General features: G+C 38.2%; 1 protein-coding gene across 2 annotated transcripts in view; it reads right to left on the reverse strand.

Annotated features, from left to right (window-relative positions):
* LMO7 (LIM domain 7) overlaps positions 1-24,141 on the reverse strand; it is a 129,059-nt gene that overhangs the window by 61,792 nt on the left and 43,126 nt on the right. For both annotated transcript variants that reach the window (XM_032198957.1, XM_032198950.1), the window contains one exon: positions 9,866-9,972. In XM_032198957.1, the coding sequence (XP_032054848.1) occupies positions 9,866-9,972 (107 nt within the window). The remainder of the gene's footprint in view (positions 1-9,865; positions 9,973-24,141) is intronic.

Raw genomic sequence — 24,141 nt, forward strand, 5'->3', positions numbered from 1 at the left:
TAAAACCAGCTTTCACTGGATATGACCTTTGCCAAAGCTCACTCAGGAGTGTCCACATGGGGCCAGATCAAAACCCTGTCTAGCCAAGGAGGATGGGATGCTGAATGGTTGCCTAAGGAAGAATAAAAATAAAGCAAGCAAGACGCTTCTCCCTCAGGCACTTCCCAAGCTAGATGGGGTTTTCCTGTGTTAAGTAACTCCTAAGAGATTTCTCTTCCATGAACTTCTCCACTACCCTCTGAACTCAAGCAAACTCTTATCAAGGAAATCTGCTACACTATAAGAATAATCAACCAAAAGAAGGGGTGAGACACAGACACTAGTTGAACTACTCTGCTGTAACATTTGCTAGTGAGGTTTCTATGCTCATTTGTTGCTCATTGCTTTGTCCACCTTTCCTCTTCATCCATCACCTCTTTTTCTGGCTAAGGACTCCTAGCATCTTTAGAAAAGCAGCAGAAACTATTCTTACTTACAGTCAGAGAATTGTCACAAGAATGAAGATCTCCCAATGCCATAGTTTAATTTTGTGGGTATCTGGGGAAGAGGTGGGAGAATGGCAAAAAGGAAAGCGATCAAAGTGCAAAGCTTCAGGTGGTATTTATAATACCAGCAAACTCCAGATTACCCACAACAGCATAATAATGTGCCATTGTTTTTTCTAGTCCTCATAATTCTTAGCAATATTTGGGTTATATTTCTGTGTGGGACTTTGACTGCCACTGAACAGACACTTTTACAGAAACTCCTAACCCTATCTGAGGAGTTTCAGGCCTGGGCAGTATCAGCTGTTCCAGAGCTCACCGTTTTCTGTATGAAATTGGAATTGTCCTGATTTTTCTGTTCTCACTTAAGTAACCCAAGTTTTCCTTCTATTTTGTACAAATAAAGAATAACGCTTCTGAAAAATTAGCCTGCAAGATTATTAAAAGTGGCTTACTAGAACTGTGAATACTTGTAAATTTGGACAGATTAGGATTAGTTTGCAGAACTGAACAGCAATTCCCTAATTCCACAGCTCTTAGATCACATCTTAAAGTCAAACCATACATAAGTATATTGTGCCTTCTGTTAACTTGGGCATTTTTAGGTAGTATTTTACAAAGCACATCTCTCACCCTAGAAAATGATTACTGCTGACAGCATCTTAAAAACATCAGGTCACAGAGTTAAGAAGCGTACATTATTGCATCATAAGTCTGACGTGCATATTTGAGCACTAATTCACAGGGCACAAGTGGCTGTCTGTAATTTAATATCCTTTGCCAAAGCAAAAGTATTTTGAACTTAGCCTCCCTTTCCCCACCCCAGTTAAATACTTTATCATATCATGCATTGGAATCCACGTCAACTGATGAGTATCTTTATGTACTGGGTTCAAAGGTGTGTACATGTTTACATTCACAGGATGCTTTTTCTAGAAGAGAAAGGAAAGAGGAAATATATCCCACATTACTCAGCCTCCTTACTCTAGTCTGAGTAACCTGCCAGAGCAACTTTCACATCTTTTTTAGAGTTGGTTTCTGATACGCCCTGCCACTGAGCCTAAGAGAGCACAGGGAGGGCGCAGTCGATACGCAGCAGGGCAGGGTTGCCAGTTGGAGACAGCAGGGCAGGCAGGAGGACTGGCTCTGCGGGAACCTCCGGACTTTCAGAGAGGACAAAGTCCGAGTCCTGCCCCTGGGACAAACTAACCCCTGCCACAGCACAGCAGGGTGGGGAGTTGTGCAAAAAGGCAGCATGGGCACAAGTTGATGGCTGTGATCATCCCCTCCTTCCTCAGGGCTTGTTACACCACAATATATATTGATGCTTCCGGACTGGTGTCCCCTAGAACAGGGGACAGGAGGCCATGATAAAATGCAGCAAGTTCACTGGAGGCTACCAGGATGGTTGGGGCTTTGCGATCCTGAGCTTGATAATTAGAATTAATAATTAGAATTTAAATCTCTGAAAGCACTGTGGGGATACAAAACCTTCCACCTTCCCACCTCCCCCCGAGATACTTTTCGAGTGTATTAGGATCAAGAATGACAACTTGGAAGAAACCAAGATATTCTAGCAAGAAGTTACTGTAACCTTCTTCACCAAATCATTCAGTTTTGTAGCATAAGTATTCAAATACCAATAAGACTATGGATACATGTCACTAAAGATAACTGAATTACTCTCAGTATTACTACCATACATTATTGTCATTTTCTCCAAATTTTTTCAGTCTTTCTGTATGCTTCTAGGTACACATATACCTAGAAGTTTGTCATTCTTTCATCAAAGTCATCTCATAAAACAGATAAATGATAATCAAACACCATCAAGAATGCAACCCCATCAAAATGTAAATTAACTGTTAAACTACTCAACAGAAAAAATGAACAATCTCAAACATTTCTCTTCATGATCAGAAACTTCACAGAAAGTTGGAAGATTATATAGTACCGCACCCAACATTTTATAGAGTTTATACTGAAGAGTTCGAGGTTAGTTCCTGGAAGGTATGGTCCAAAGTCTGGAACACTTTGTTACCTACAATGGTTTTACTGGAATGATTTAAAAGATATGCAAATTAATGACATGTGTGAGTATTGTACAGTAAGCACAACAGCATAACATGACAGATGAAATACACTTATTCAATTTTGTTTCTTTTTTAACCTCTGTGTGACAGTATTGATAAAAGTAAAACGTGAAATATATGATCTTGAAAGGAGTTGTCACAAGCTATACACCAATTTTAATGTTTAAAATATGGATATGCCCAAGAAGATTAGCTGCTGTGAGTATTACTCAATTCTATGAAAATGTCCATAGCAAATAAAAATTTCCAAACTTCCAAAGTCATAGGAACATCTCTAAATTATTCTGTAGTGAGGGTGCTACACTTTTCCATTTAAAGGGTAGTGTCACTAGGAAACTTAGTTACCACAATAAAATCCTATTACAACCACATGTGCAAGAAGTGTTATTTCCCTGGATTTCAGTAAATGATCTCAAAAAGCAGCATTATTCTAATAAAATTGTTTTTAAAGAAATGTTTTCATTCCACAAAACTCATTCTTTCATTCCGTTCCCCCTCAACTTGAATTCAAGGATAGTTTTTTAAAAACTTTGTGCCTTTGGATTGATTGACTTTTCAGTCATACAAATACCACCTGGACACCTTACACAGGTTTGAGTCTAGGGCTAACTACCATGATATTTCTTGCATTGAAGTTCTTGGCTTTCATCCAGTCCACAACTTTCTGTTCTACACAAAATAAAAAGGCAGGAAAGGGTGTTTCCGATTTTTTTTTTTTTATTTTTTTTTTTAAGAAGCCAAATTAGAACTAGGTTTTTCGACTCATATTGTGCGTTTCTTAGTAACATTAAATCACTACAGCAAACTCAGGCTCAGGTCCATCACATACTCATTATAAGTCTGAAATTCTTAAGTAAAAAAGAATTCAAGAAGCTATATTAACTCCGTAAGTACATTAGATATGCAAGAGCCAAGTATGAATTCAATATTATCAACAACAAACACCAACTCTGAGCTACCTGACCACAAATTGACTCACATTCTCTTTTTTCTCTTAAAAAACAAACAAACAAACAAACAAACAAAAAAAACTCTATTCCCATGGTGTTAGACTCTATTCCCATGGTGTTAGACTGTGCCTCCTTTGATCAAAATTGGGCAGCTCTTTGTGAAGGACACGATGGGATACTAGTTTCAGAAGTTTCTTATTACATCTCAAACCTTTAGCTAAGTCAATTGCCAGACAGTTCAAATTGCTGAGTGTTACTGGCAAAGCAAACTTGAGGAATTCCCCCAAAGGCTGAGACTAGCTGTCCAATGTTCATGATTGAATTATAAGCATTTGAAGAGTCAGAGACCCTCTGTCTCTTCCTACTAAATCACTGTTTCTTTTAAAAATTGTTCTCTATTTTCCGTCTAGTTTTCTCACAGCATATTTTGGTAAAAATGTTTGTTCTAACCGTACCATTAGGAAGAACACAGCTGGACTTCCTAAATGACAGCTAAGATTCCCACGTAGGCATCAACACAACTACAGGTGCTACAGGTTTGCAAAACAAATTCTTAAGAGCACTGATAATAATTCTCCACTCAGAAAGACCACCTTTTCAGGGCTTCCTACACAGATTACTTTCTTCAATGATCTATTCAGTAGCTGTAACATTTATAACATACGAACTGAAATTTTACTTTGCCTTCATTGACCCTGAAGAAGAAAGTATCCTCAATGAGGAACAAGTGCAATCAGGAAACCCATCGTTTTCCTCAAGACTAGACAGAAAAAAAAAAATTAAACTCATGAGAAACATAAGCATATATACATAAATTAAATCTATTAGAAGGTAAAATCTACTTTTGTGCAGTTCCTTTCCTAGCACATGAAGAACGTCAAACTCAAAGATGCTACATCTACGTTCAAACTTTTTGCTACTGCTTTAACAGTATTTTCAGCACCCTATATCTGCATATTTTTCAGCTGCCCCAAAAAAAAAGACAAGTAAAGAAATTTAATCACTGAAAGGAAACACTAGTTTTACAGTAATCTGACTTATGGGATAAAGAAGGTAGGTACCAGAGAACGTTTTGTGTTTGGCTTAACTTGGTGCTAAGAAGGCTTACTTTCCGATAGCGCCTAAAAGGAAAGGGTGGTTTAGTATGGTACAACACTTGTGATGTGGCTTGTAGAAATTGTGTACATACGTTCAAAAGAGATTGTATAAATCAGTATAATTGTTCATTTTTAAAGTTTAATCATTAGAAATCCCTGTAAAATGTATACTGCTTATAGGAAAAACAACAGAATACAGGCTAAGTGATGGGGTCGTAAGCAAATGTTTCATTTTCTCAAGCTTGACTTTAAACACACATCTTATCTCTGAACAATGTTTTTGTGGAAAGAGAGCCTGTCTCAAAAATTTAGCTTCTGATATGCATCAACACAATGATGAGCATGACATAACTGTCGTTAATACCTCTCTCTAGTTGGCTCTAGATATGTAACACTTTGTGCTACAGAAAGCGCTGCAAACAAATTTTTCCAGGATTGTTTTTTGCTTTAGGAAGTTATGAAAAATAATCATGCTAAACGACCTCTAAATTGATAGTTAATACTATCCAAAACTTAGAAATATCAGGGCTCTCTTACTTCATCTGATTTATGTAGTTATTTGTACTTCAGCAAGATTTCTCTGACAGGTTTATCTGTTTACTTCATATGATTTCTACTTCATTTAGTATATAGAACTGAAGATGAATAAAGAAGAAGTACAGAGCAACAAAAAGTTGAAAGCCTTATCCAAATATCATAGTCTGAGATATGTTGGGTTCTGAGATACTTGCAGCTATCTTACAAGACAATATTTTTGTTTCACTCAAGACCTACTCTGAATATAAACCCACAGTAATAATATTAGTAGGAGTCAAATATTTTTTATATTTATAGAAGAATAAAATTATTACAATAAGACATGAGACAGCATTGGGTTTACATTAGTTTCAAAAAACATTTGCTATTTAAGATAGCATACTGAATTCTTACACAGAAGCTTGGCTTAGTATGTTTAATAGTATCATGTATTATTATTCCACACTAGGCTGCCTCCTTTTAAAATAATTGGGATAGCAAATTCAAATCAGAACCAAAGTTTGATGTCTGTCTAAGCAAGTTCTCACTTCATGGCTTTGTTTTGCTAAGTACACTTCCACAGCTGGGAACAACTGGGTGTGTCAATTCTGAAGAGCAGGGTAAGGAAGTGCTTAGCATTTTTAAATGGTAACTGTGCTGTCAACTCAAAGTTGCCAAGCTCATATTATGTTCTGTGATAGAACTAGAAAATAATAAAATGAAATATTATGACAACCTTGTATTACTGAAAAAAATGCTGCATTTTAACATCTGATTCAAAACAATAAAATCCCAGGCTAAAATTATATCTATATATATATATATATATAGAGAGAGAGAGAGAGAGAGAGAAAATCTAAGAGGAACACATGCATTTACACAAATATCTGAGACAATATACATATGACTGTCGGACACAGTATGTGTGAAATAAGTCCATCTGGATAACTTTTATTGGAAAACATGACACATTGCTGTACTATACCACTGAGCAATAATTTCTGCAGATTTACAGAAATACTGAAATATAAGTCTCAGGCATTAATCTATACACATTTTCATTGGCAGAAAATAAACCATCCATGCCAGTATATTTTTCCACATCACTCAACAACTAATCTCTTTGCTGATCTGGCAAAGCATGGTTTGCAATCCTTTGAACAACAACCAGTAATTTTAACCAGCCCTCTTCACACAAACTTCTAAACAATAAAATTTTAAGCAGCTTTTCTTTTGCAAAAAGGATAATCGCATAATCACTTGGAACTAAGAGTCTCCAACATACTGGAAATTTAAGAGGATTCTTGTCCCACATATAAATAGTAATTACAGAGAAGGGTTTCACATTATGCCTGTACACCATCTCAGTCACCATAAAAATGCTAATAATTAAAAACCAATTGAAAAGTTGCAACCTTATTTCCAGATAGGAAAATTATTTCTTACTATAGCTTCTGGCAAGACACAAGCAACAGAGAGTCTTACCTTGCTCAAGTGACAACACCACACTATATAAAAACAAGAATTGGTAACTCCTAATGGCTTGACACTGACATATATTGTTGATGATGCTGAAAGATACATTGGCATCAGTCAAGGTGCAGTGAAAGGCAGCAAGCACACACAGATACAATAGCAAGCAAGAAGCAGAAAATAACTTGGCTAATTGGGAAGGGAGCATAGCCAGGTGGGACAGGTCAAAGTCTGTTAAGATGCCCAACAGCCCAAAGGCATATAATTTCCCATAATATAAGAGACACCAAATGTAACTCTCAGGCATCAGACACATGAGGAGCAAAGGAAATACTTCACATAATGCATTGTTAGACTAAAGACTTTCCCAGTACAAGACATCCTGAATGTTGGAGGCATTACAGGGTTCAAAAAGCAATTGGACAAACTCATGCAAGGCCAAGCACAGCTCAGACAGAAATGCAACCTCCCAGTCAGTGTTAGAGGTTGGTTTTGCTCCAAGATATGAAGACAGCTCTGGTGGTCTTCTTAATGCTGGAGGTGGACCCACCCTTTCAATGACATCCTCCTCTTTACACACTCTTTTCACATACAACACAAGTTGGTATTTTCTGTCTGGTAGTACATATGAGTTGCCTACCAGAGCACTAAGTACTGCTCTCAGCAATCCCAGCCTTAAAAAGCTTACTGTTTAAGCAACAGTTTACTTAATCTACTTTGGGTAGATAAAAAGCACATACTAACAGTGGTGCAGCACTAGAAAACAGGAATACTATCAAGGTGTCAAAATACATGCTGCTTCAGGCACACATTAATATTATCCTGTATAACCTATCACAGCTGATTCAAGACGTGGGCAATTAGCCTCAGGTGATGGCAGCAAAAGAAATTTGCTTAGGAATGCCAGATAGCCCAAAGTGAAATGCAATCTTTTATAAAAATCAGCATACAAGAAAGTCTTCCCTCCTCATGACAAGAAATGATTTACTTTTAATGCTGAAACCAGGGTTAAAAGAGGATAACACAAAAGCAAAGCATGTAACAATATCCCTTTCCTGACGACTGATATCCAACAAATTTTGAAATATAATATACATTCAAGCGGAATTAGACACACTATTACATTCAAATCTCTCTCTCTCTATATATATATATACACATATAGATTGATCAGCAAGCTCCTGATCAGCATTTCTTTCCTGACACACATACAACTTTCTCTGGAAACTGTCTGAAGACTAGCTTGCCCCCTGGGTGATCAAATAATGCATAATTAACTTTTCAGCAGAGAGTTACCTTTGTATAACTTATTTCCTCTATTTCTTGGAATAAAACGTCCCTCCTGTCCCTCCACAAACTCCTAAACATGTCAAAATGTGTTAGCATAGCTCAGTTACCACTTTACAGCATGGTCAGATACAGAAGTTTTGAATTACTTTGTAAGCATTTTAAACATACTGTGGCAGTGTTATATGATACATAATGTGTGGAAAATCAAACTTTTATTGAAACAAATTAAAAAGAGTACAGCTATATAGCTGGCAGCTCTTTCAACTATAACCCAGACTCCCTGCACTGCTGTCCACAAGACGCAATCAAATCTGCTTTTTTGAAAAACACTAATTAATCTATTGCAAAGCAAGTCTGATGCAATATGCCTGTTGCCTTATGACAAATTCACATTCCGACCTTATTCTGCTCCTGGAAGTAGAACTAGTAGTGCTGAAAGAATCCAAAGAAATGAAACAAAACAGAAGAAACCCACAGTTATGGGCCCACTAGACTAATTTCATGGCTGACCTCACTTGGGAACTGCGGTTAACATAGGGACAAGTTGGACAGCATAACTTGCACAACAGTTTGTTAGCTCTCTACCTATCTGACCTCCCCTGGCTTTCAGGCTGTCATTATTTACATTGCTGAAGACCAGCTCCCGATAGTGTCCAACCATCTCATCTATACCTGTAGAGTAAGCCTCAACCAAAATAACTTTACCACAGGTTTTTGTGGATAATTAAGGCTTGCCAGAGGTTACCAAGCCTCTAGCTTTCAGTGTGATATAAGAGCCAGATAGAGGATACCAGCGTTCTGGAGGGGTGCCAAATCCCAAACACCACATTAGCAAGAAATTATGTTTCAGGTATGACTCAAAGCCTGGAAAAACACATTTCCATCTCAAGTATCAGACCTCAAAAATGCATGAGCTTTCATTCCGAAACCAGGCGAAGAGCATGTTAACATAGCACCATAGCACCATCCAGTCCACCTACAAGATATTTAATTAAAGCAGTTGGATGTCATTTCACCATATTTTCTCCTGGTATTTACAGAAGGATCACTGCCTGTTCCTCTTTTATAGAACTGATAGCTTAAGACAGGAATCAGTTCTTAACATTTAACTTGACAGGTTTTCAGCACAGCTCACTAAAGCTTTTCCTCTTTGGAGATGACAGTAAACTCATCCTTTGTACTAACACAACAAAAGCAACCAATACTGTAACAAAACAAGAAGTCCCATGAAGATATTTCTGTCACACATTTAAAACACCATATGTAGGCATTTAACAGGTGTTTCACCTTAATCCCTCAGAAACTAGAAGAACTATGAGACTCAGTAGCCCTGAAATTAGCAAATTCAGTAACTACATTTCAGAAACAAACTATTTTGATTTCAGAGGAAAACTCTTTCTCTGTAAGCATAACAATTACTCTATGCCTTTCAGCACTTAGTCTCTACCCTTACATGCTTTGAGGGGAAGTGTGACACTCAGTGACAAACATCTGACTAATATTTGGAGTGGTGAAGACAGCAGCCCTTTAGGAATAACATACCCAAGAACCACAGCAATTCAGATAATCATCAGAAATACCACCCCAGCCTTTCAGATTTTATGTCAGTAATATCAAAGCATAAAGAAAAGTGATGCTTGTTATATCATTTAACAGTTAGTTTTGCTCTGAGCTTAAAATAACCTGAACAGCTTCCATTTTATATATTAAACACTGTAAATATTCATCAACAATTAGCTTGCTTGTGTGAGGTATAATAATTCATTTCTGAAATTCAATTTGTGCAAATATTATTGACCAGGTTTAAGAATGCATAAACCCTCACCACAGTATTCAGAACTGCTTTTATCAGGTTAAAATAATTTTCCATAGGCAAACATTTTTAAAAATGGACTGAGAAACATATTCAGTTAAGATTAGAAGGAGAAGGGGAGGTGAAAAAACAAAACCACAGAACTCACTTGACTGTAACTCGATTGGACAAATCCTGAAGATCTCCTGGATGAAAAAGCTGAGCTTCTTTCAGTCCAATATTTTCGCAAGCTTTCAGAAAAACATTTATATTATCCTGTGAAGAGAAGTAGAAAGCAGTTGCTTAGTTAAAAGCACTAAGCAGGTTTTGCAGGATGGTTAGTGTGAGCCACTAAATGTCAAAGCCCAGCTCATGGAAATAATAATAAAAAACCAAATCTTCTGGTCATAAATACAGGTCGTTTCTCCTATACACATGCAGGTTGTGATCTTAGCGACTGACTGGTACGTTAAAGATTACCTGGCATAAAGCAGCGACTAGCCAGTAGGCAGCAATCTCTACTTTGATGTCAGCTCTGTTCAGCAAACAAACGCCCCCTTTCTGGCTTTGCACGACAAGCCTCACCTCTTGCCTTTAAAAATAACTCCAGCTACTGACATTCACCACCCAGAAACTCTTGGCAGGGGAGGAAGAGGAGGAACATGCTGTTTCTATGATTACAGACCGATTATGGAATACTGCACCTGGAATCTGGGTTTGGTTGCTGAGCAAGCTCCTGAGAGACAGAAACCAAACTGTATTCAGCCCTGCTGCTTCCTCACTTGTGGGGTTTGCTCTCCTCCTCGATCCTCCCCTTTCTCTCCACCCCCCTCCCTTGTAACACCAAGGTAGAACAAACTGTAGGTGCAGTGTATTGCAGCACCCATTTGCTGCACCTGTTACAGATCAACTGACCAGCAGTAGCAGGTTACAGGGGGGAAAAAAACAAAAGAAAAAACAGACTCCAATGATATACAGAGAGATTATACAACTTGTGATCTCTTTCCACTTCAAAAACAATAGGCAATAAGCAAGAAATTCCTTCTCGTTAACATGGAATGCTATCAACAACAAAAGAATTTGCCCTCTTGCGCACTTCAGTTTGGTTGAACGCCACAGGAAAAGGTACACAGAGTTACTTAATTCATAAACTGCATACAGCCATGTCATTCAGAGGGTTTGTCAAGTCAAAGTACTTTTATGAGTTTCACAGTATGAAAGAGCACCACATCAGCAATTTAATACATTTGAAATGCCCCCCAACCTTTTTTCTTTATTTATTTTTATGATATATCCTCACTGGATATAACAATATCTCATTTAAAATAGAAAAAAAAAAATCCACAAAGAAAGTAACAGCTGCTTCAAATACAGACCAAAAAAAAAAAAAAAAAGTATGTTTTTACTTTAAGTAAAACAAACCCAAGAACCCCTGCAACCTTCTGTTTTGAAGCTCCCTAGGATTCTAGTATTTCTTATCTGTCTGCAAACAGTTTCATTCAAGGAAAATATTTGAACAAGGTATTCCCCATGCAGGCTGCAGGCTCAGTGTTACCACATCTGAATGATCCCAGCTGACTCCCAACCCACCAGTGTTGTGCCCCAAGGTCTGACGTATGATGTGCTCCAGTGGGGGCTGTTCTGCTGGGGATGGAGGGGGAGGAGAGAAGCAACTTGACAGTGACAGCAAGGGACATGACATAGTGAGCACATGAGCAGAAGCAACAGGGAACAACACAGGACAGGTAACCTCACCTCTGCACCAGCTCCTGCAGCACCCAAAAGGCCACCTACACATGTGACCAAGCTAGAGTTTTGTGCTGGGGTGTGTAGCCTAATGGGGGACACTTCCTTTTCCTTCCCATCTTCCTTGCACCTTCAAGGAAAGCTGGCTAGATGCACCATTTTTATTCAAGTGTCACCTTGGTACCAACACCTCAGAAACTTGAAAAGGCACAGTTTCCTTCACATGGGAGAGGCCACTAATTATGACTTATTATGATCTAACTACAAGGCCCAAAATAGTATGCTCTGACAGGTCTACCAGTTGCCAAACACAAAGCAGTCTCCCAAACTAACAGCTTATATCAACCAAACTGCAGAGAATGAGTGTATTGTGCAGATCAATGAGGAAGAAGAATCAGAGGTTTGGAAAAAACAAATGCTGCCTACACCCTGAGTATAATAAAAACAGAAGTACTTGCTCATCAGTGGTGGCTCAGCTGTACAACCACCAAATTGTTGGTATATGACAGAATAAAGTTTGGAGGTGTTGTAGCAATTAAACCTATCAAATATGAACTTCCTAATAAATAACTCATATATGGCACTTAGAGTGTGTGACGAAAAGGAAGGGGGAAATTTAAAAGAAAATAAATTAAAAAAAAAAAAAAACAGCCAGTTGTGGCACTCACTTATGTGCAGGCTAAAACACAGCTGAAAACCTTCCTTTCCACAAAACCAGAAGTTTGATCATGCTTACCATCTCTCAAGTGACTGTCCCAGCTGCAAATCCTCTTACGGCCAGGGCCTGGGATTCATACCCAAGCAGAAAGATCACTCAAAGGTCTGTTGCTTGAGCTTGGATATTGACCAAAAAAAGTGTACCTTCAACTAATCAGTACTTCTAGATAATGTATTTGCAGTTATTCCTGACCACCCCTAATCATCATGGTAGATCACTGAAGCTACAAGTCTCAAAATAGCTAACAGACATTTTAAAGTTTAACAGAATAATGAACCTGGAAATGAATTTTAAGTAATACCATAGAAATAAGCAGAGAAAAATGACAAGCTGTCAACAATTAGATTCATCATTGGAAATGTGAACAGGAACATTGTTCTGTGATTAATGCACTCAAATATAGCAACCGTCATGCTATTCTTTTTACCAAGTCAAGGAATATAACTTTAATAAGACTAATGGTTCTTACCTCTTCAACTTCAAAGGCTGTAGTGCAATCTTAATCTCATCATACTTGGTGCGCACACACACACACAGAGAAAAATAGTTAAAGAAATCAGACCTCAAACATCTGGAGAAACACAACATATCGGATCTATTTCTTGGTGACTACAACACACCCATACAGTGTGCTTGAGAAAAATGGTTTTCATGCCTGTAGCCCTACAACCCTTCTGCCAGCAAGATGCTCCATGGTTTTCATGCCTGTAGCCTTACAACCCTTCTGCCAGCAAGATGCTCCTAATGTCTGTACATCAGGGCAGAGCATCTAATTTTAAGAAAGATTTAATCAGCAGAATTGCAAAGAAAGAGGAGTAGGATAATAAGGAAAAGGGCAAGGAACCTATACAATAAGCAGAGAACATGTGAACTTGGTTTGGGTATGACAAAATCATAGAGCCATAGAACGGTTTGGGTTGGAAGGGAAGAAGATCACTTTGAAGATCACCTAGTTCCAACCGCCCTGCCATGGGAAGGGACACCTCCCACCAGACCAGGTTGCTCAAAGACCCGTCCAGCCTGGTCTTGAACACCTCCAGAGATGGGGCATCCACAGCTCCTCTGACAACCTGTTCCAGTGCTTTACCACTCTCTGTGTCAAGAATTTCTTCCTAATGCCAAATCTAGATCTACCCTCTTTTAGTTTATAGCCATTCCTCCTTGTCCTTTCACTACATTCCCTCACAAAGAGACCCTCCCCAGCTTTTCTATAGGCCCTCTTTATGTATTGGAAGGCTGCTATAAGGTCTATGCTAAGAACAGCATTAAATCATAGAATATCCTGAGTTGGAAGAGATCCACCGGGATCATCACATCCAACTATTGCTTGTGCATATCCGGGTAGGTGACACCAGTTGCTCTTTCCCTATCCACCAATACTGTAACCCCATTGTAGAAGGCCACCAGATCTGTCAGACATGATCTACCCTGAGTGAAGCCATGTTGGCTATAACTAATTGCCCCCTTATATTCAATATACCTTTGCATAGTTGTTTTTTTTTTGCATAGTTTTCCAGGAGAATTTGCTCCATGGCCTCTCCAAGCACAGAAGTGAGACTGATTGGCCTGTAGGTCCCTGGGTCTACGAAGCATGAGAAACAATACTGTTGCCACCTACACACACAAGGGGAGTAACAGCAAAGGGAAGAGAAGAGCTGACCAGCCCCAAGGCATAATGTCACAAGAAAGGAGACAAAAATCAACTAGATGTTCTCAGTATAGAACTTTATCAATGCATATCCATGAGCATCTAAAGTTGGAATTAGCATCACACAATTACACTTCTTAAATCATAACAAAAATAAAGCCTGAAGTGTTAACCACAAAATTCAAGTGCAATTCATTTTGGGTATGTTATTACTTTTTCTAAGTGTTTCAGTGGGAGGGGGTGGGGAGGTCAGAAGGAGATTGGGAGGACACGTTGTGTTTTTTTTCACTAGACTATCTATGTACATGAGGAAACAGTAAAGCATTTCAGATGCTCCAAGCACAACTTCAGTTTCCCACAAGCAGTACAGGCTTACATTAAAAGCACACCACAGAACGCTGACTAGTTATAGCTATTACCGTTTAGCATTTCATTTTTGCCACTAACTTCAAAGTAAACCACACCCAAAAACCTCTGCAAAGTTGTAACACGAGAGAGACCCAGCCTGCAGTGGGAAGCAGGTCATCCACGAGCTGGCATTTAAACCCTGCAGTTCAGAGGAATGACAAACGATACCACACACTTTCAGGCATACACCTGCCTCTCTGGTGCCTACAGGGAATCAGAGACCACAGAACCTGCTCTCTGCCTGTTGCCAAGGCATCCCCCTCTAACCAACATTGAAAACAAGACAAGATGGCATTCCAGTGTAAGGAACAGCCTTTGTCTTCACCATGCCTCACTTTCACATAGATAAAATGCTGTTAAGATTGTGGTCTGTGCCCTCCCTCTGATATCCTAGCAAAGCAGGGCTGCCTTCATCACTCCTGCACACTCACTGACAGGAGGAGAGGAAAGAGCTAGAGCTTCTCCACTAGTGCTACTTCCCTGCTGTTTGTTGCTGGGCCTCAGCCCTACTTCTGCTTCTACGCAAAGGGCAGAGGGGCTGTGCCAGAGCCCTCTAGCTCCAGCAGATGAACAGGGCTGGAAAGGCAGGGCTTCCAGACCAGTGGTGGCATTCTGGGCTGCTCATTCCCATCCCTACCCTCCAGAATGCAAAGAACCAGTCACTGTGTAAGAAAACATGAGAATGTGGACAAATTCCTTTAAAAGTAATATTAATTCTAAAAGGGGATCACAAATGACAGTGGTGCTGTGTTTGGCACTTGTGGTCAGCTCCAGACACCAACATGGTAAAAGTTTGAGATGGTGATGCAACACTATGAAGACAGACATACAGCACTGGTGGTAGTGGGAAAGTACACAGGCTCCTAAAGATTTTGTTGTTTTTTTGTTTTTTTTTTTTGTTTTTTTGTTTTTCTTAAAAAAAAAAAAAAAAAAAAAAAAAGAAAAGAAAAGAAAAGGTTTACTTTGAAAAAAATAGTACAAGCAACAGGGAATTGAAAATAAAGAAAAGTAAAGATGAAAAAGGATCATGGAAGGTGAAAAAGGATCTGCCTTAAGCAGAAAAAGAGAAATGAAGCATAGGGGTAAAATATGAAAAAAATAAAATGAAATAAATCATCATATAACAATGCAAGAACACAAACTGAAAGAGAATGAAGAGAGGTCTCCACATAAGGATGTGCAACCACCATCTTATTTTGGCTATACATGCAACGCAAGAGCACACTAAATTCAGCTTGCATATATGAGTTGCAATTTAATTAAAAAATAAATCCCTCATTATCATGATTATCTGGGTGAGGCAGGAATATTAATTTAAAGAAGCGTGTAAATACATTTGCTTTCTTTAGGGTGCAGTCATGTTGTGTGGTAAGCCTGTCATCTCCTTAGTTAACTGTTTCTCTGAAGCTACACATGCACTAAAACACAGTGAGATCTTGCATGCATACAAGTTATGGCACATCTTTTGATTCTCTTGGCACCTGGGAGAAAAACACTGTAACATGGTGTTTTTCTGTTTTTCCAGGCTGGATAGGTCAATAAACAAAAGCAATCCTCCATGTTGTCTCCTACTCTTATGCAAAATGCCTACCATTTCACTTATAGCTCTTCTTTTGCCATTCAAGTTTTGATTGTTGTTGGGGTTAGATTTTATTTTTTTTTGTTGTTGTTGTTGTTTGTTTTTTTTCCTCTTTTCAGAGGGTGATGGGGAAGGAAGGGAACAGAATTTCATACCAGCACTCTATGCTCTCAGTACCATGGAACAGATTTGCACTGAAATGTTACAGCATCATCCAGACTGTGATTTGGTGCCAGAAGTTGTTTTCAATTCCCAGGCTCCCAAATAGGAGAAAAAAAGGAAAGAAAATGAAAAAAAATAAAAAATGCTACCCAATACCTACAGAGCCTAGCAACAAAAAAACGTTTGACATTTTAGGAAGAGAGAGCAATATTTTTTTTTTTTTTTGGCTAACAACTTCTGAAGAACCATCTGAATAGTCCATGTTTAACAGATATGTTCCTTAGTATTACGTTTATGGAAGCATTTGGAGTAATCCTGAAAGCTTATGCTATTATCTCCTTCATGAGAAAAAGTTATTGACATCTGCATTCTCTCAAGAAAGGGAATTTTTTTTATGACAAAGAGGGTGGGTTTTGGTTTGTTTTTAAGGTATCATACAATTTTCATGTACACAGCATCTTACTAGCCACAAGAGCTGGCTTAAATCAGTACAATACAGAATATAGAGCTATGTTTTGCAACAGCATCACAACACAGCTACATCTTGTTTATATTCAGAGGTGGGGTAAAGGAAGAAACCTGCAAAGGGATCTTGTTCAACGAGTTGGGTGACCTGCTCTTCCTTGGAGCTATGTTTCGATTATTAGCACTTGTTGTGGGTGTGGGGAGATGGTAACAGGAGTGAGGGGGGAAAACAGAGAATGGGGTTGAACCTTGTGGTCTGACCACAGGCCTAGGAGCAAGGAACTGCAATTACCACCTTGGCCCTGCACGGCAGACTGCCGAGTGCCTGCCACACGTTCGTCCCATCTACAAAATGTGACCGCCCAAGCTCTTACAGCTCTTGCTATTTCTGCAGAAGGCTGCTAACGGGTTCAGTCTTGAACTGGAAGTAGGAAGAGTGGGTGGAATAGCTGAACTACTTTTTCCCTTTTTGGTCCCAAAGTTGTGGTTTTTTTTTTGTTTGTTTTTGTTAAAAAAAAAAAAAAAAAAAAGTCCTGCAAGCCTAATTAAACGTAAAATGACTTCAGAGCTTCTGTTCTGTAAATTATCCTACCTATAGCAGCATGCATGGAGCACTACATTGGCCAAAGATCTGAAACAGTGCTAATTGCTTTACCACTCCCCTCTATGTGCTCTCCGCTGTTTTTCCATATAATGTGGAATAATAAAGTTGTGAATATATATTGAATATATTGTGATCCTTGACAGACAAGTCTTCCCTACTGCTTAGCTCTGTGCATGATTAGAGATACAAGGAACAAACTCTCTAAAGATTCAAAGACTCATTCCCAGTCTTCCCCTCAAAACCCTTGTGCTCATGCTGCCAGAATGCTGGCATGAAATGTCTGTTCCAAGCAACAATAACTTCAAATCCTAATTAAGAAGTATAATACTCCTCTTTGCTGTTGCAGTTCACTCACCTGCAGCTGTTGCAGTAGGTCTCAGTAGAGTTTAACTATTATGGAAACCACTTTCTGAAACAGCTTTAGAAAACTACCACTTTGGTTTCAGACAAAAAGGCCCATCGATCCCAAAAATCTCCCACTGTAAATGTGATGATAGCAGCTGGTTATGGACACGTATAAAATATGAGGTGCGCAATGAAAGACCTTCCCCCAGCTTCATTTCTCAGCCCCAGCACTCCCCATCACTGTGGGTAACAGCCAGCAGAAGACCTGCTCTACCCAGTCCACCTCAACGTCTGCAACCTCTTGCAGCACTGAGCTCCACAAGTTACTTCCAACAGTAGCAATGCATGTTGTTGTTGTTTAACCTTAATATCAACAACAAAAAAACACTCATTTTCTTTTTTGAGGTAGGACTTCCATGTTCATAGTGGTCTACATGCCTGACACAGGAAGGGACCGACTGGCCTCAAGGACTTGAAGTCCCTTCTAGGCCTACCCCATCTCTATCGTGTTGCAGTGTAAACTTCACTAAGGCAATATAGCAATAGTATATACTCCAAATGAATACTTCAGTGATAAGAAGAATTGACAAGTCGTAAAGGGCAGGTGTGTTTCAGGGATGTCTCTATTACCAAATAAGGTAAACTAGAGAGGCGAAGGGCAAAAGTACAGCACTTTGACACCCTGGGCAGACAGACATTTCCAGTCAGGAGAGCTCTGTGCAGTTCTCAGCTGAACCTCATTTTGGCCAATACAAAGGGAATTCACACAATCACAGAATCACAGAATTTCTAGGTTGGAAGAGACCTCAAGATCATCGAGTCCAACCTCTGACCTAACAATTCAATTTTTGGGACAATATAAAGGGAATTTAACTCGCTCGGTAACAGTCACGTTGACTATAAAGAAAATATAGGCTCAAAAAGTTGCTATGGGATAGCATCCCAAGCTATTTCCTTGTTTAGACAAGCCTTAACTTTCCCACCACTTACACACATTCCAATCAAAGTCAAATAAATAAATAAAGTGATGTACTTTTCACTCTGAACAACTTATAAAAAGCAACAGACTCTATAAGAAAAGTGTGTAAAAACACCCTAATGCCAATTTATCCCACTATACAGAGTTGGGATGACAGTAATCCTCTTAAAGGTGAAACTCCCCTGAAGCCTAATGACTAATAAAATAAGAACTCTTGTTCTCGAAACACTGATAGTTTTGGCAGAGTTTGCTTTTCCTTTTTGCCCCTCCCCCCACATTTGTTTTTTTTTTGTTTGTTTGTTTTTTTGATATACATGTTTTTCTGTTTTTGGTCATACAAGTTAACCATTTGATATAGATGAAACTCAGCCCCACTGATTGCCCAGAGGACTTAAAATAGAGCAAATTCCTCAGATCCTCGTTCACATGGTTCCTGATTTTCAACTGTGATTTAATACTTGGTTTTAAAAGAATTTGGAAGCTTCCTTTAGCTTGTCCTTCTTCAGCAGCCACAGATAGACATCTTTTGTTTCCCAAGAGGAGCAGCATCCCACCATTTTTGTTTGTTTTGTTTTTTATGGAACCTGCGCATTAGGTGTCGGCACAATGTTTACTAGCTTTTACACACATTACCAGAGGGTGATTCAGCACAGGCACATGGGTGCAGAGGTGTTCAGACAGGTGTTGAGAGATGTGGTATGAAGAATGTGTACCAAACAGAACAGTGAGTAACATAGATATACAGCTCCAGCACTGATACCACAAAAAAAAAAAAAAAAAAAAAAAAAAAAAAAAAAAACAATTGTCACCACTGCAATTAACATCTGGTTTCTTTGGAAATTGATGTGCGGTGTTTAAAATTCAGAGCAATAAATATCTGAAAAGACAGGGGGAAAAGCACTGTAGCGTTTGCCCTATGAAGATTCAACACCGAAATACACTGTCTACCGCAAGATGTCTCAAATCCGCATTTCTTTGGCAAAGGTAGAAGAAATCAGATTACAAACGTCACTAGTTTAATTTAAGGTGTGTACCTTTTCTACATGGTTAACATTTCTTTCCAGTTTGGAAGGAATGTTTCTCTACAAACACAGAAACAGTCATCAGATATTTGAGAAAATAAAAATAGCACGCAAGTGACAGAGTATACAGAGAGCATACCACAGATTACAGCTGATTGAGTTGAGAAATGGAATTTTTTTTGCAGTTTATTTGACAACCATATTTATGTATTTTGTTAGGTGCTGGCAAGTTGAGGGGAAGAAGGTCATACTTGTTTGGAGCTTTAGTTTAGAGATGAAGGAGGGACAAAAATTTTCCCTGTTAGAAAATTCCTAAAGCCAGTAATATTATTTTACTGTTTTAAAATTCTTGTTACCTAATTAGCATTTTGACATCTCTTCCTAGTAACTCATTGGACACATCAGTTTGGAATATACAGTCTCATTTAAAACCTACCAAAAGAGTCTCGAATTCACAGAGATGAACCAATATGCACAGCCCCTACCACCTCTTGATAAGATTTCAGGGCTAGCACTTGAACTACCACTTCTTGGAGTGTGTGTTTTGGGGTCTTCAACTAAATAATTTCTCACTATTTACGTCTTTATGGATACATTTCACTTCACCTTCACCTTCCAATACTCTGCCAGTTTATTACAGCAGCTGGGTTTCGTTCTGCATGATAGAAGTCTTGAGCAGCTACTAAAAATGTCACAAAGAGTTTGCATCAACCTCCCCTTTCTCCACACCCTACATTTCAAAGTGTTTAGGCAGCAACAGAAAACAATTAAAGGAAATTCATAGCTAAGGCTGAAACATGCCATATGTTTTCAAGCAGAAGGGCACAAAACATCAGTAAACCACTTCAGTGATTACATACTCCCACTATCAGCCATTGAAAAACTATAGAACAATATCATCCCTAACTATTAATAACCATACTTCCTTTCTAGTATACAGCTCTCTTTTCTTAATTGTCTAACAAGGGTATTTTCATACAAACCATATTTCTCTTTCCCATAAGACAGCTGAAAGAATACAAGAAATGATTTATAGTTCTATGTACATTCCCGCATCATTCCTGACATTTCATTTACAGTTTTAAGTTCTCTATACTCACTACAAACATGTTTTGTCTTGTTGTATAGTTCAAGAGAATTGAAAAAATTAGAAGTTTCATCCCTGTCCTGACCTTCCTGGTTGATTTCAAGAAAGCCATTGAAACTCCTCTGCCGATGCTCTGCGTGCTTGGGGTGTAGAATTGAAACAATGGTAAGTACCCTCTCATGAAGTATTTTAAGACTTAACATTTCAAAAGCTTTTTAAACACAAAGGTAAAAATTTCCTTAAATACTTATGCAATAGTGATGAGGTTTCTAAAAAACAGTCAATTTATAAATTGTCAGCATTTTCATTTTGTTTTCCACTATTCCCCAAATTTCAGGTAATCTGTTTATTTACCTTTACTTCAAACTCAAAGTGTTTAATTTTTACATTGGAAATACACATGCTAATTTCCAATTGCATTTTATCATAGTGCTGAAAAAAAAAAAAAAAAGCACTAAAATTCCTTAAGTAAAAAAAAAATGCAACACGCTGATGGTTATATTTGAAATACCATCCCTCTGTCACTTCACAGCTGAAAAGATATTTTCTTAGACTAATATAAGTTCTTTAACGTCCAGGAAACTTGTTTGAGCACTTCAGCTGGACCACTGATCAAAGAAAAAAAGTCTTTCCCTCCCACGTAATTGTACTTGTCAGAACAAAACTAGATACTTAAGGTGTATCCCAGTCACCTATTTGGTAACAGTCATGTAGAAGCCCTCATCTAGTTCAAGCCTTTTAAAAGTCTGGATATGTTTTTGCACTTATTGGAAACAATGCCGTAAACATACCATTACATTAAAACACTCTTCAATATTCAATAGAACTGTGTAATTTGTCAGAGCAGACAGGTTTCAAGCTAGGCATAACGCTGAAATATATGAAGGAGAGGAGGGAAAAAAAAGGCATTGAGAACTTTGCCTCAAACTTTTTAAGGCATAGTGACTGCTTAGAATTAAGCTTCCTTGCCATTAACTTTTCTTTATTTGAAGTATCTGGCTTCCCACAGGGAAAAGGAAAATAACAGTTTTGAGAAGTATTTTGTTACCTGCAGCATAAAAGGGATGTTAAGAGATAGCAGAAATTATGTCCATTTCCTCTTCATAATAGTAATCTATCTGAAATGTTACTAAGCCTGCCTAAAAATTTGCAGGGTGCCTTATGAAGGAAAGCAGATGTGATGGGAGTGGATGAACAGTTCCATCAAACCAAATTCACTTTCTCCCCATTCCTCTCAACTTTTAGACACATTGAAGTATGGACAGAAGTCACAAGAAACAAGAAATTACTGTAAAACTCCATTCATGTAAGCAAAGATTGCACCAATTAGATAGAAGTCTCTTAAAAATTTGTCTTTTGAATTCTCCAACAACTTGCTGTGCATATTCATCCGAAAAGTATGTAGTTAAGCCTTCTGCCTTTTGTTTTCACATTAAAATTATTATTTTTTTCTGAAAAAGGTTTGTATCATCTTGTGCCTTGCCTTACAAAAAGGCAGCATTGGACTAATCAGCTTGCAGATGAAGCACATCACATCGTACTTATGCAACTTCATTCTTTGCTAAAGTGCTGCATACACACACACACAACTTCTACCTCTGAATTTACAGTCCAAAGAGAAAATCAAACTCACAAGACAGATCAACCACGAGGGAGGGGCAGTGCAATGGAGGCAGGACTCGAGACAGAGCTTGTGACCGCATTAGCTACAAGACACCCTGGTACTTGTCAGAAAGGTTTCTTAAACCTTCAGGAGAAAAAGCAACATTCACATCACTCAGTATAATGTTCCCTCGGCACATCCAGCCCTCTTGTCACTGCAAAAAGAAACAGACGAGCAAGAAAAGCAAGTCAAATGCTTATTAACTCATTAGTCAGCTCCCAACCAAAATTTATGAGGCTAACTATTTCTTATGAGAGATTTTGGATACTGTTAGCTGCTGCACTACCAGCAATTATACCCAGGTTTGAGCTTTTTTTTTTTTTTTGGTAGCAAGGCCAAATAAACAACAGTAGCTGTTATACAACTTATTCCATGTATCTGTGCATTTGCCTCTCCATATTTTCCATAACAAATAGAATTAAGAAGAGGTTCCCATACATTTATTCTCATACCACACAAGCTACTATTAATATATAATATATACACTATTAATATATATATATAATAAAATCCACATTATTAAACTTCTGATTTGCAAATCGGTTAAGATATTAATAAGCTAAATATATATATATATATATATTTTTTTTTTTTTTAAGAAAAAGCAAAATGCAAGGAGACAAAGTGCAGACCTGCGTAAAGGCTATACTAAAAAACACGAAATTGAGAAGTAGGAAAAAATGAATACAGTCAAGATTTCCGGCATAAAGGAATTACTCAAAAATATTTGAAAAGTAGAGTTGCTTTTAAAACTCTGTAAGAACATACTAATATATTGCCATCATTTTTTAAAAATTTCTAAGTGGAAAATATAAAGTAATTTGAATTTATATAATCTAGAGAGGGAACTTCACAGCCAAATTCTATAAAAAAAAAAAAATGAAAACAAAGTTTCAGTGTTATGTGGATTTTATCTTCAAAAAAAAGTTTTAAGATGTGCTACAGCAAAGTGAAAATCTCGTCTGCTTGCCATTCCCATTCTCCTCCAACAAGGGAAAAAAACAAACTGCGTCAAGAAAACATTCCCACAGAAAATTTTGGCCAGCTATACCTGATGACAACTGATAAGGAAGTACCAGGGCGTCTCCAAGGTTTGCAAAGCATTAGGCACAAAGGCCTGGAAAAATTTTTTAGTTGCAGTATTTTATTTTTTTTTTTTTTTCCATCTTCTCCACCCTTGTCTTTATCTCCCTTTTATTTTGGTGTTATGTAATTTTCTTTCATATATTTCTCCCTTCTTCCCTTGATTTATTCCGTACTTTACTAGTTTAGGAGTTACATGTTGATGATCTCCACAACAAAGTGGCTCTCCCTCTCTTTTTCAGGTGGCTGTTTTGGTGCAAGTGGAATTAATTCCTTCTGATACATTAAATAAATACACTAGATAACATAGTGCTGTTATATTAGGTTGTATTAAAGGAGAGATGGAATGATGTTTGAGTAGCACTTGTCAGAAGGGCATGTTGGGCCTGGGTGAACTAGGAACTTAAGTGTTCAAAAAATACTACTTGGAAAACTAGCAAGACACTCTTCACCCTAGAGCAACCCCAGTTGCACACTAGAACAACAAAAAAATCCCACTCTACAGTTTTTCAGATGCACATGTTTAAACCTGGGACTACCTGGTTCAAACCTGCCTACTGATGAGCAGTTCTCTTACATAAAAGGGAAACAAATTTCATGAAGATGATGTTCAGTGCTCATGTCCATCCAGCTCTCACAAAGAGTTAGTGAGCAACATCTCTGCTCATTTGAAGCGAGGAATGAGCTTTAACAAAGAAAAAAAAAAAAGTGCTGATGGCATTTCATCTACAATTCTGGAAAAAACAGTAGTTCTCTACTCTGCCCTGTGGTTTGACCACAGCCTTCACACCTCTGATGTGATGATACTCTTCCTGACCACAGGGCAGAGCAAAGCATTGCACTTCCTTATTAATGCTAGTTATGAGGAAAGACAGATGGTCTTAAGCGCCCAGGTCAGGACACTGCAAGACAAGAATCCCATTAGCTACCTTTGGT

Source organism: Aythya fuligula, chromosome 1, assembly GCF_009819795.1.
Source record: "Aythya fuligula isolate bAytFul2 chromosome 1, bAytFul2.pri, whole genome shotgun sequence".
Classification (NCBI taxonomy): Eukaryota; Metazoa; Chordata; class Aves; order Anseriformes; family Anatidae; genus Aythya; species Aythya fuligula.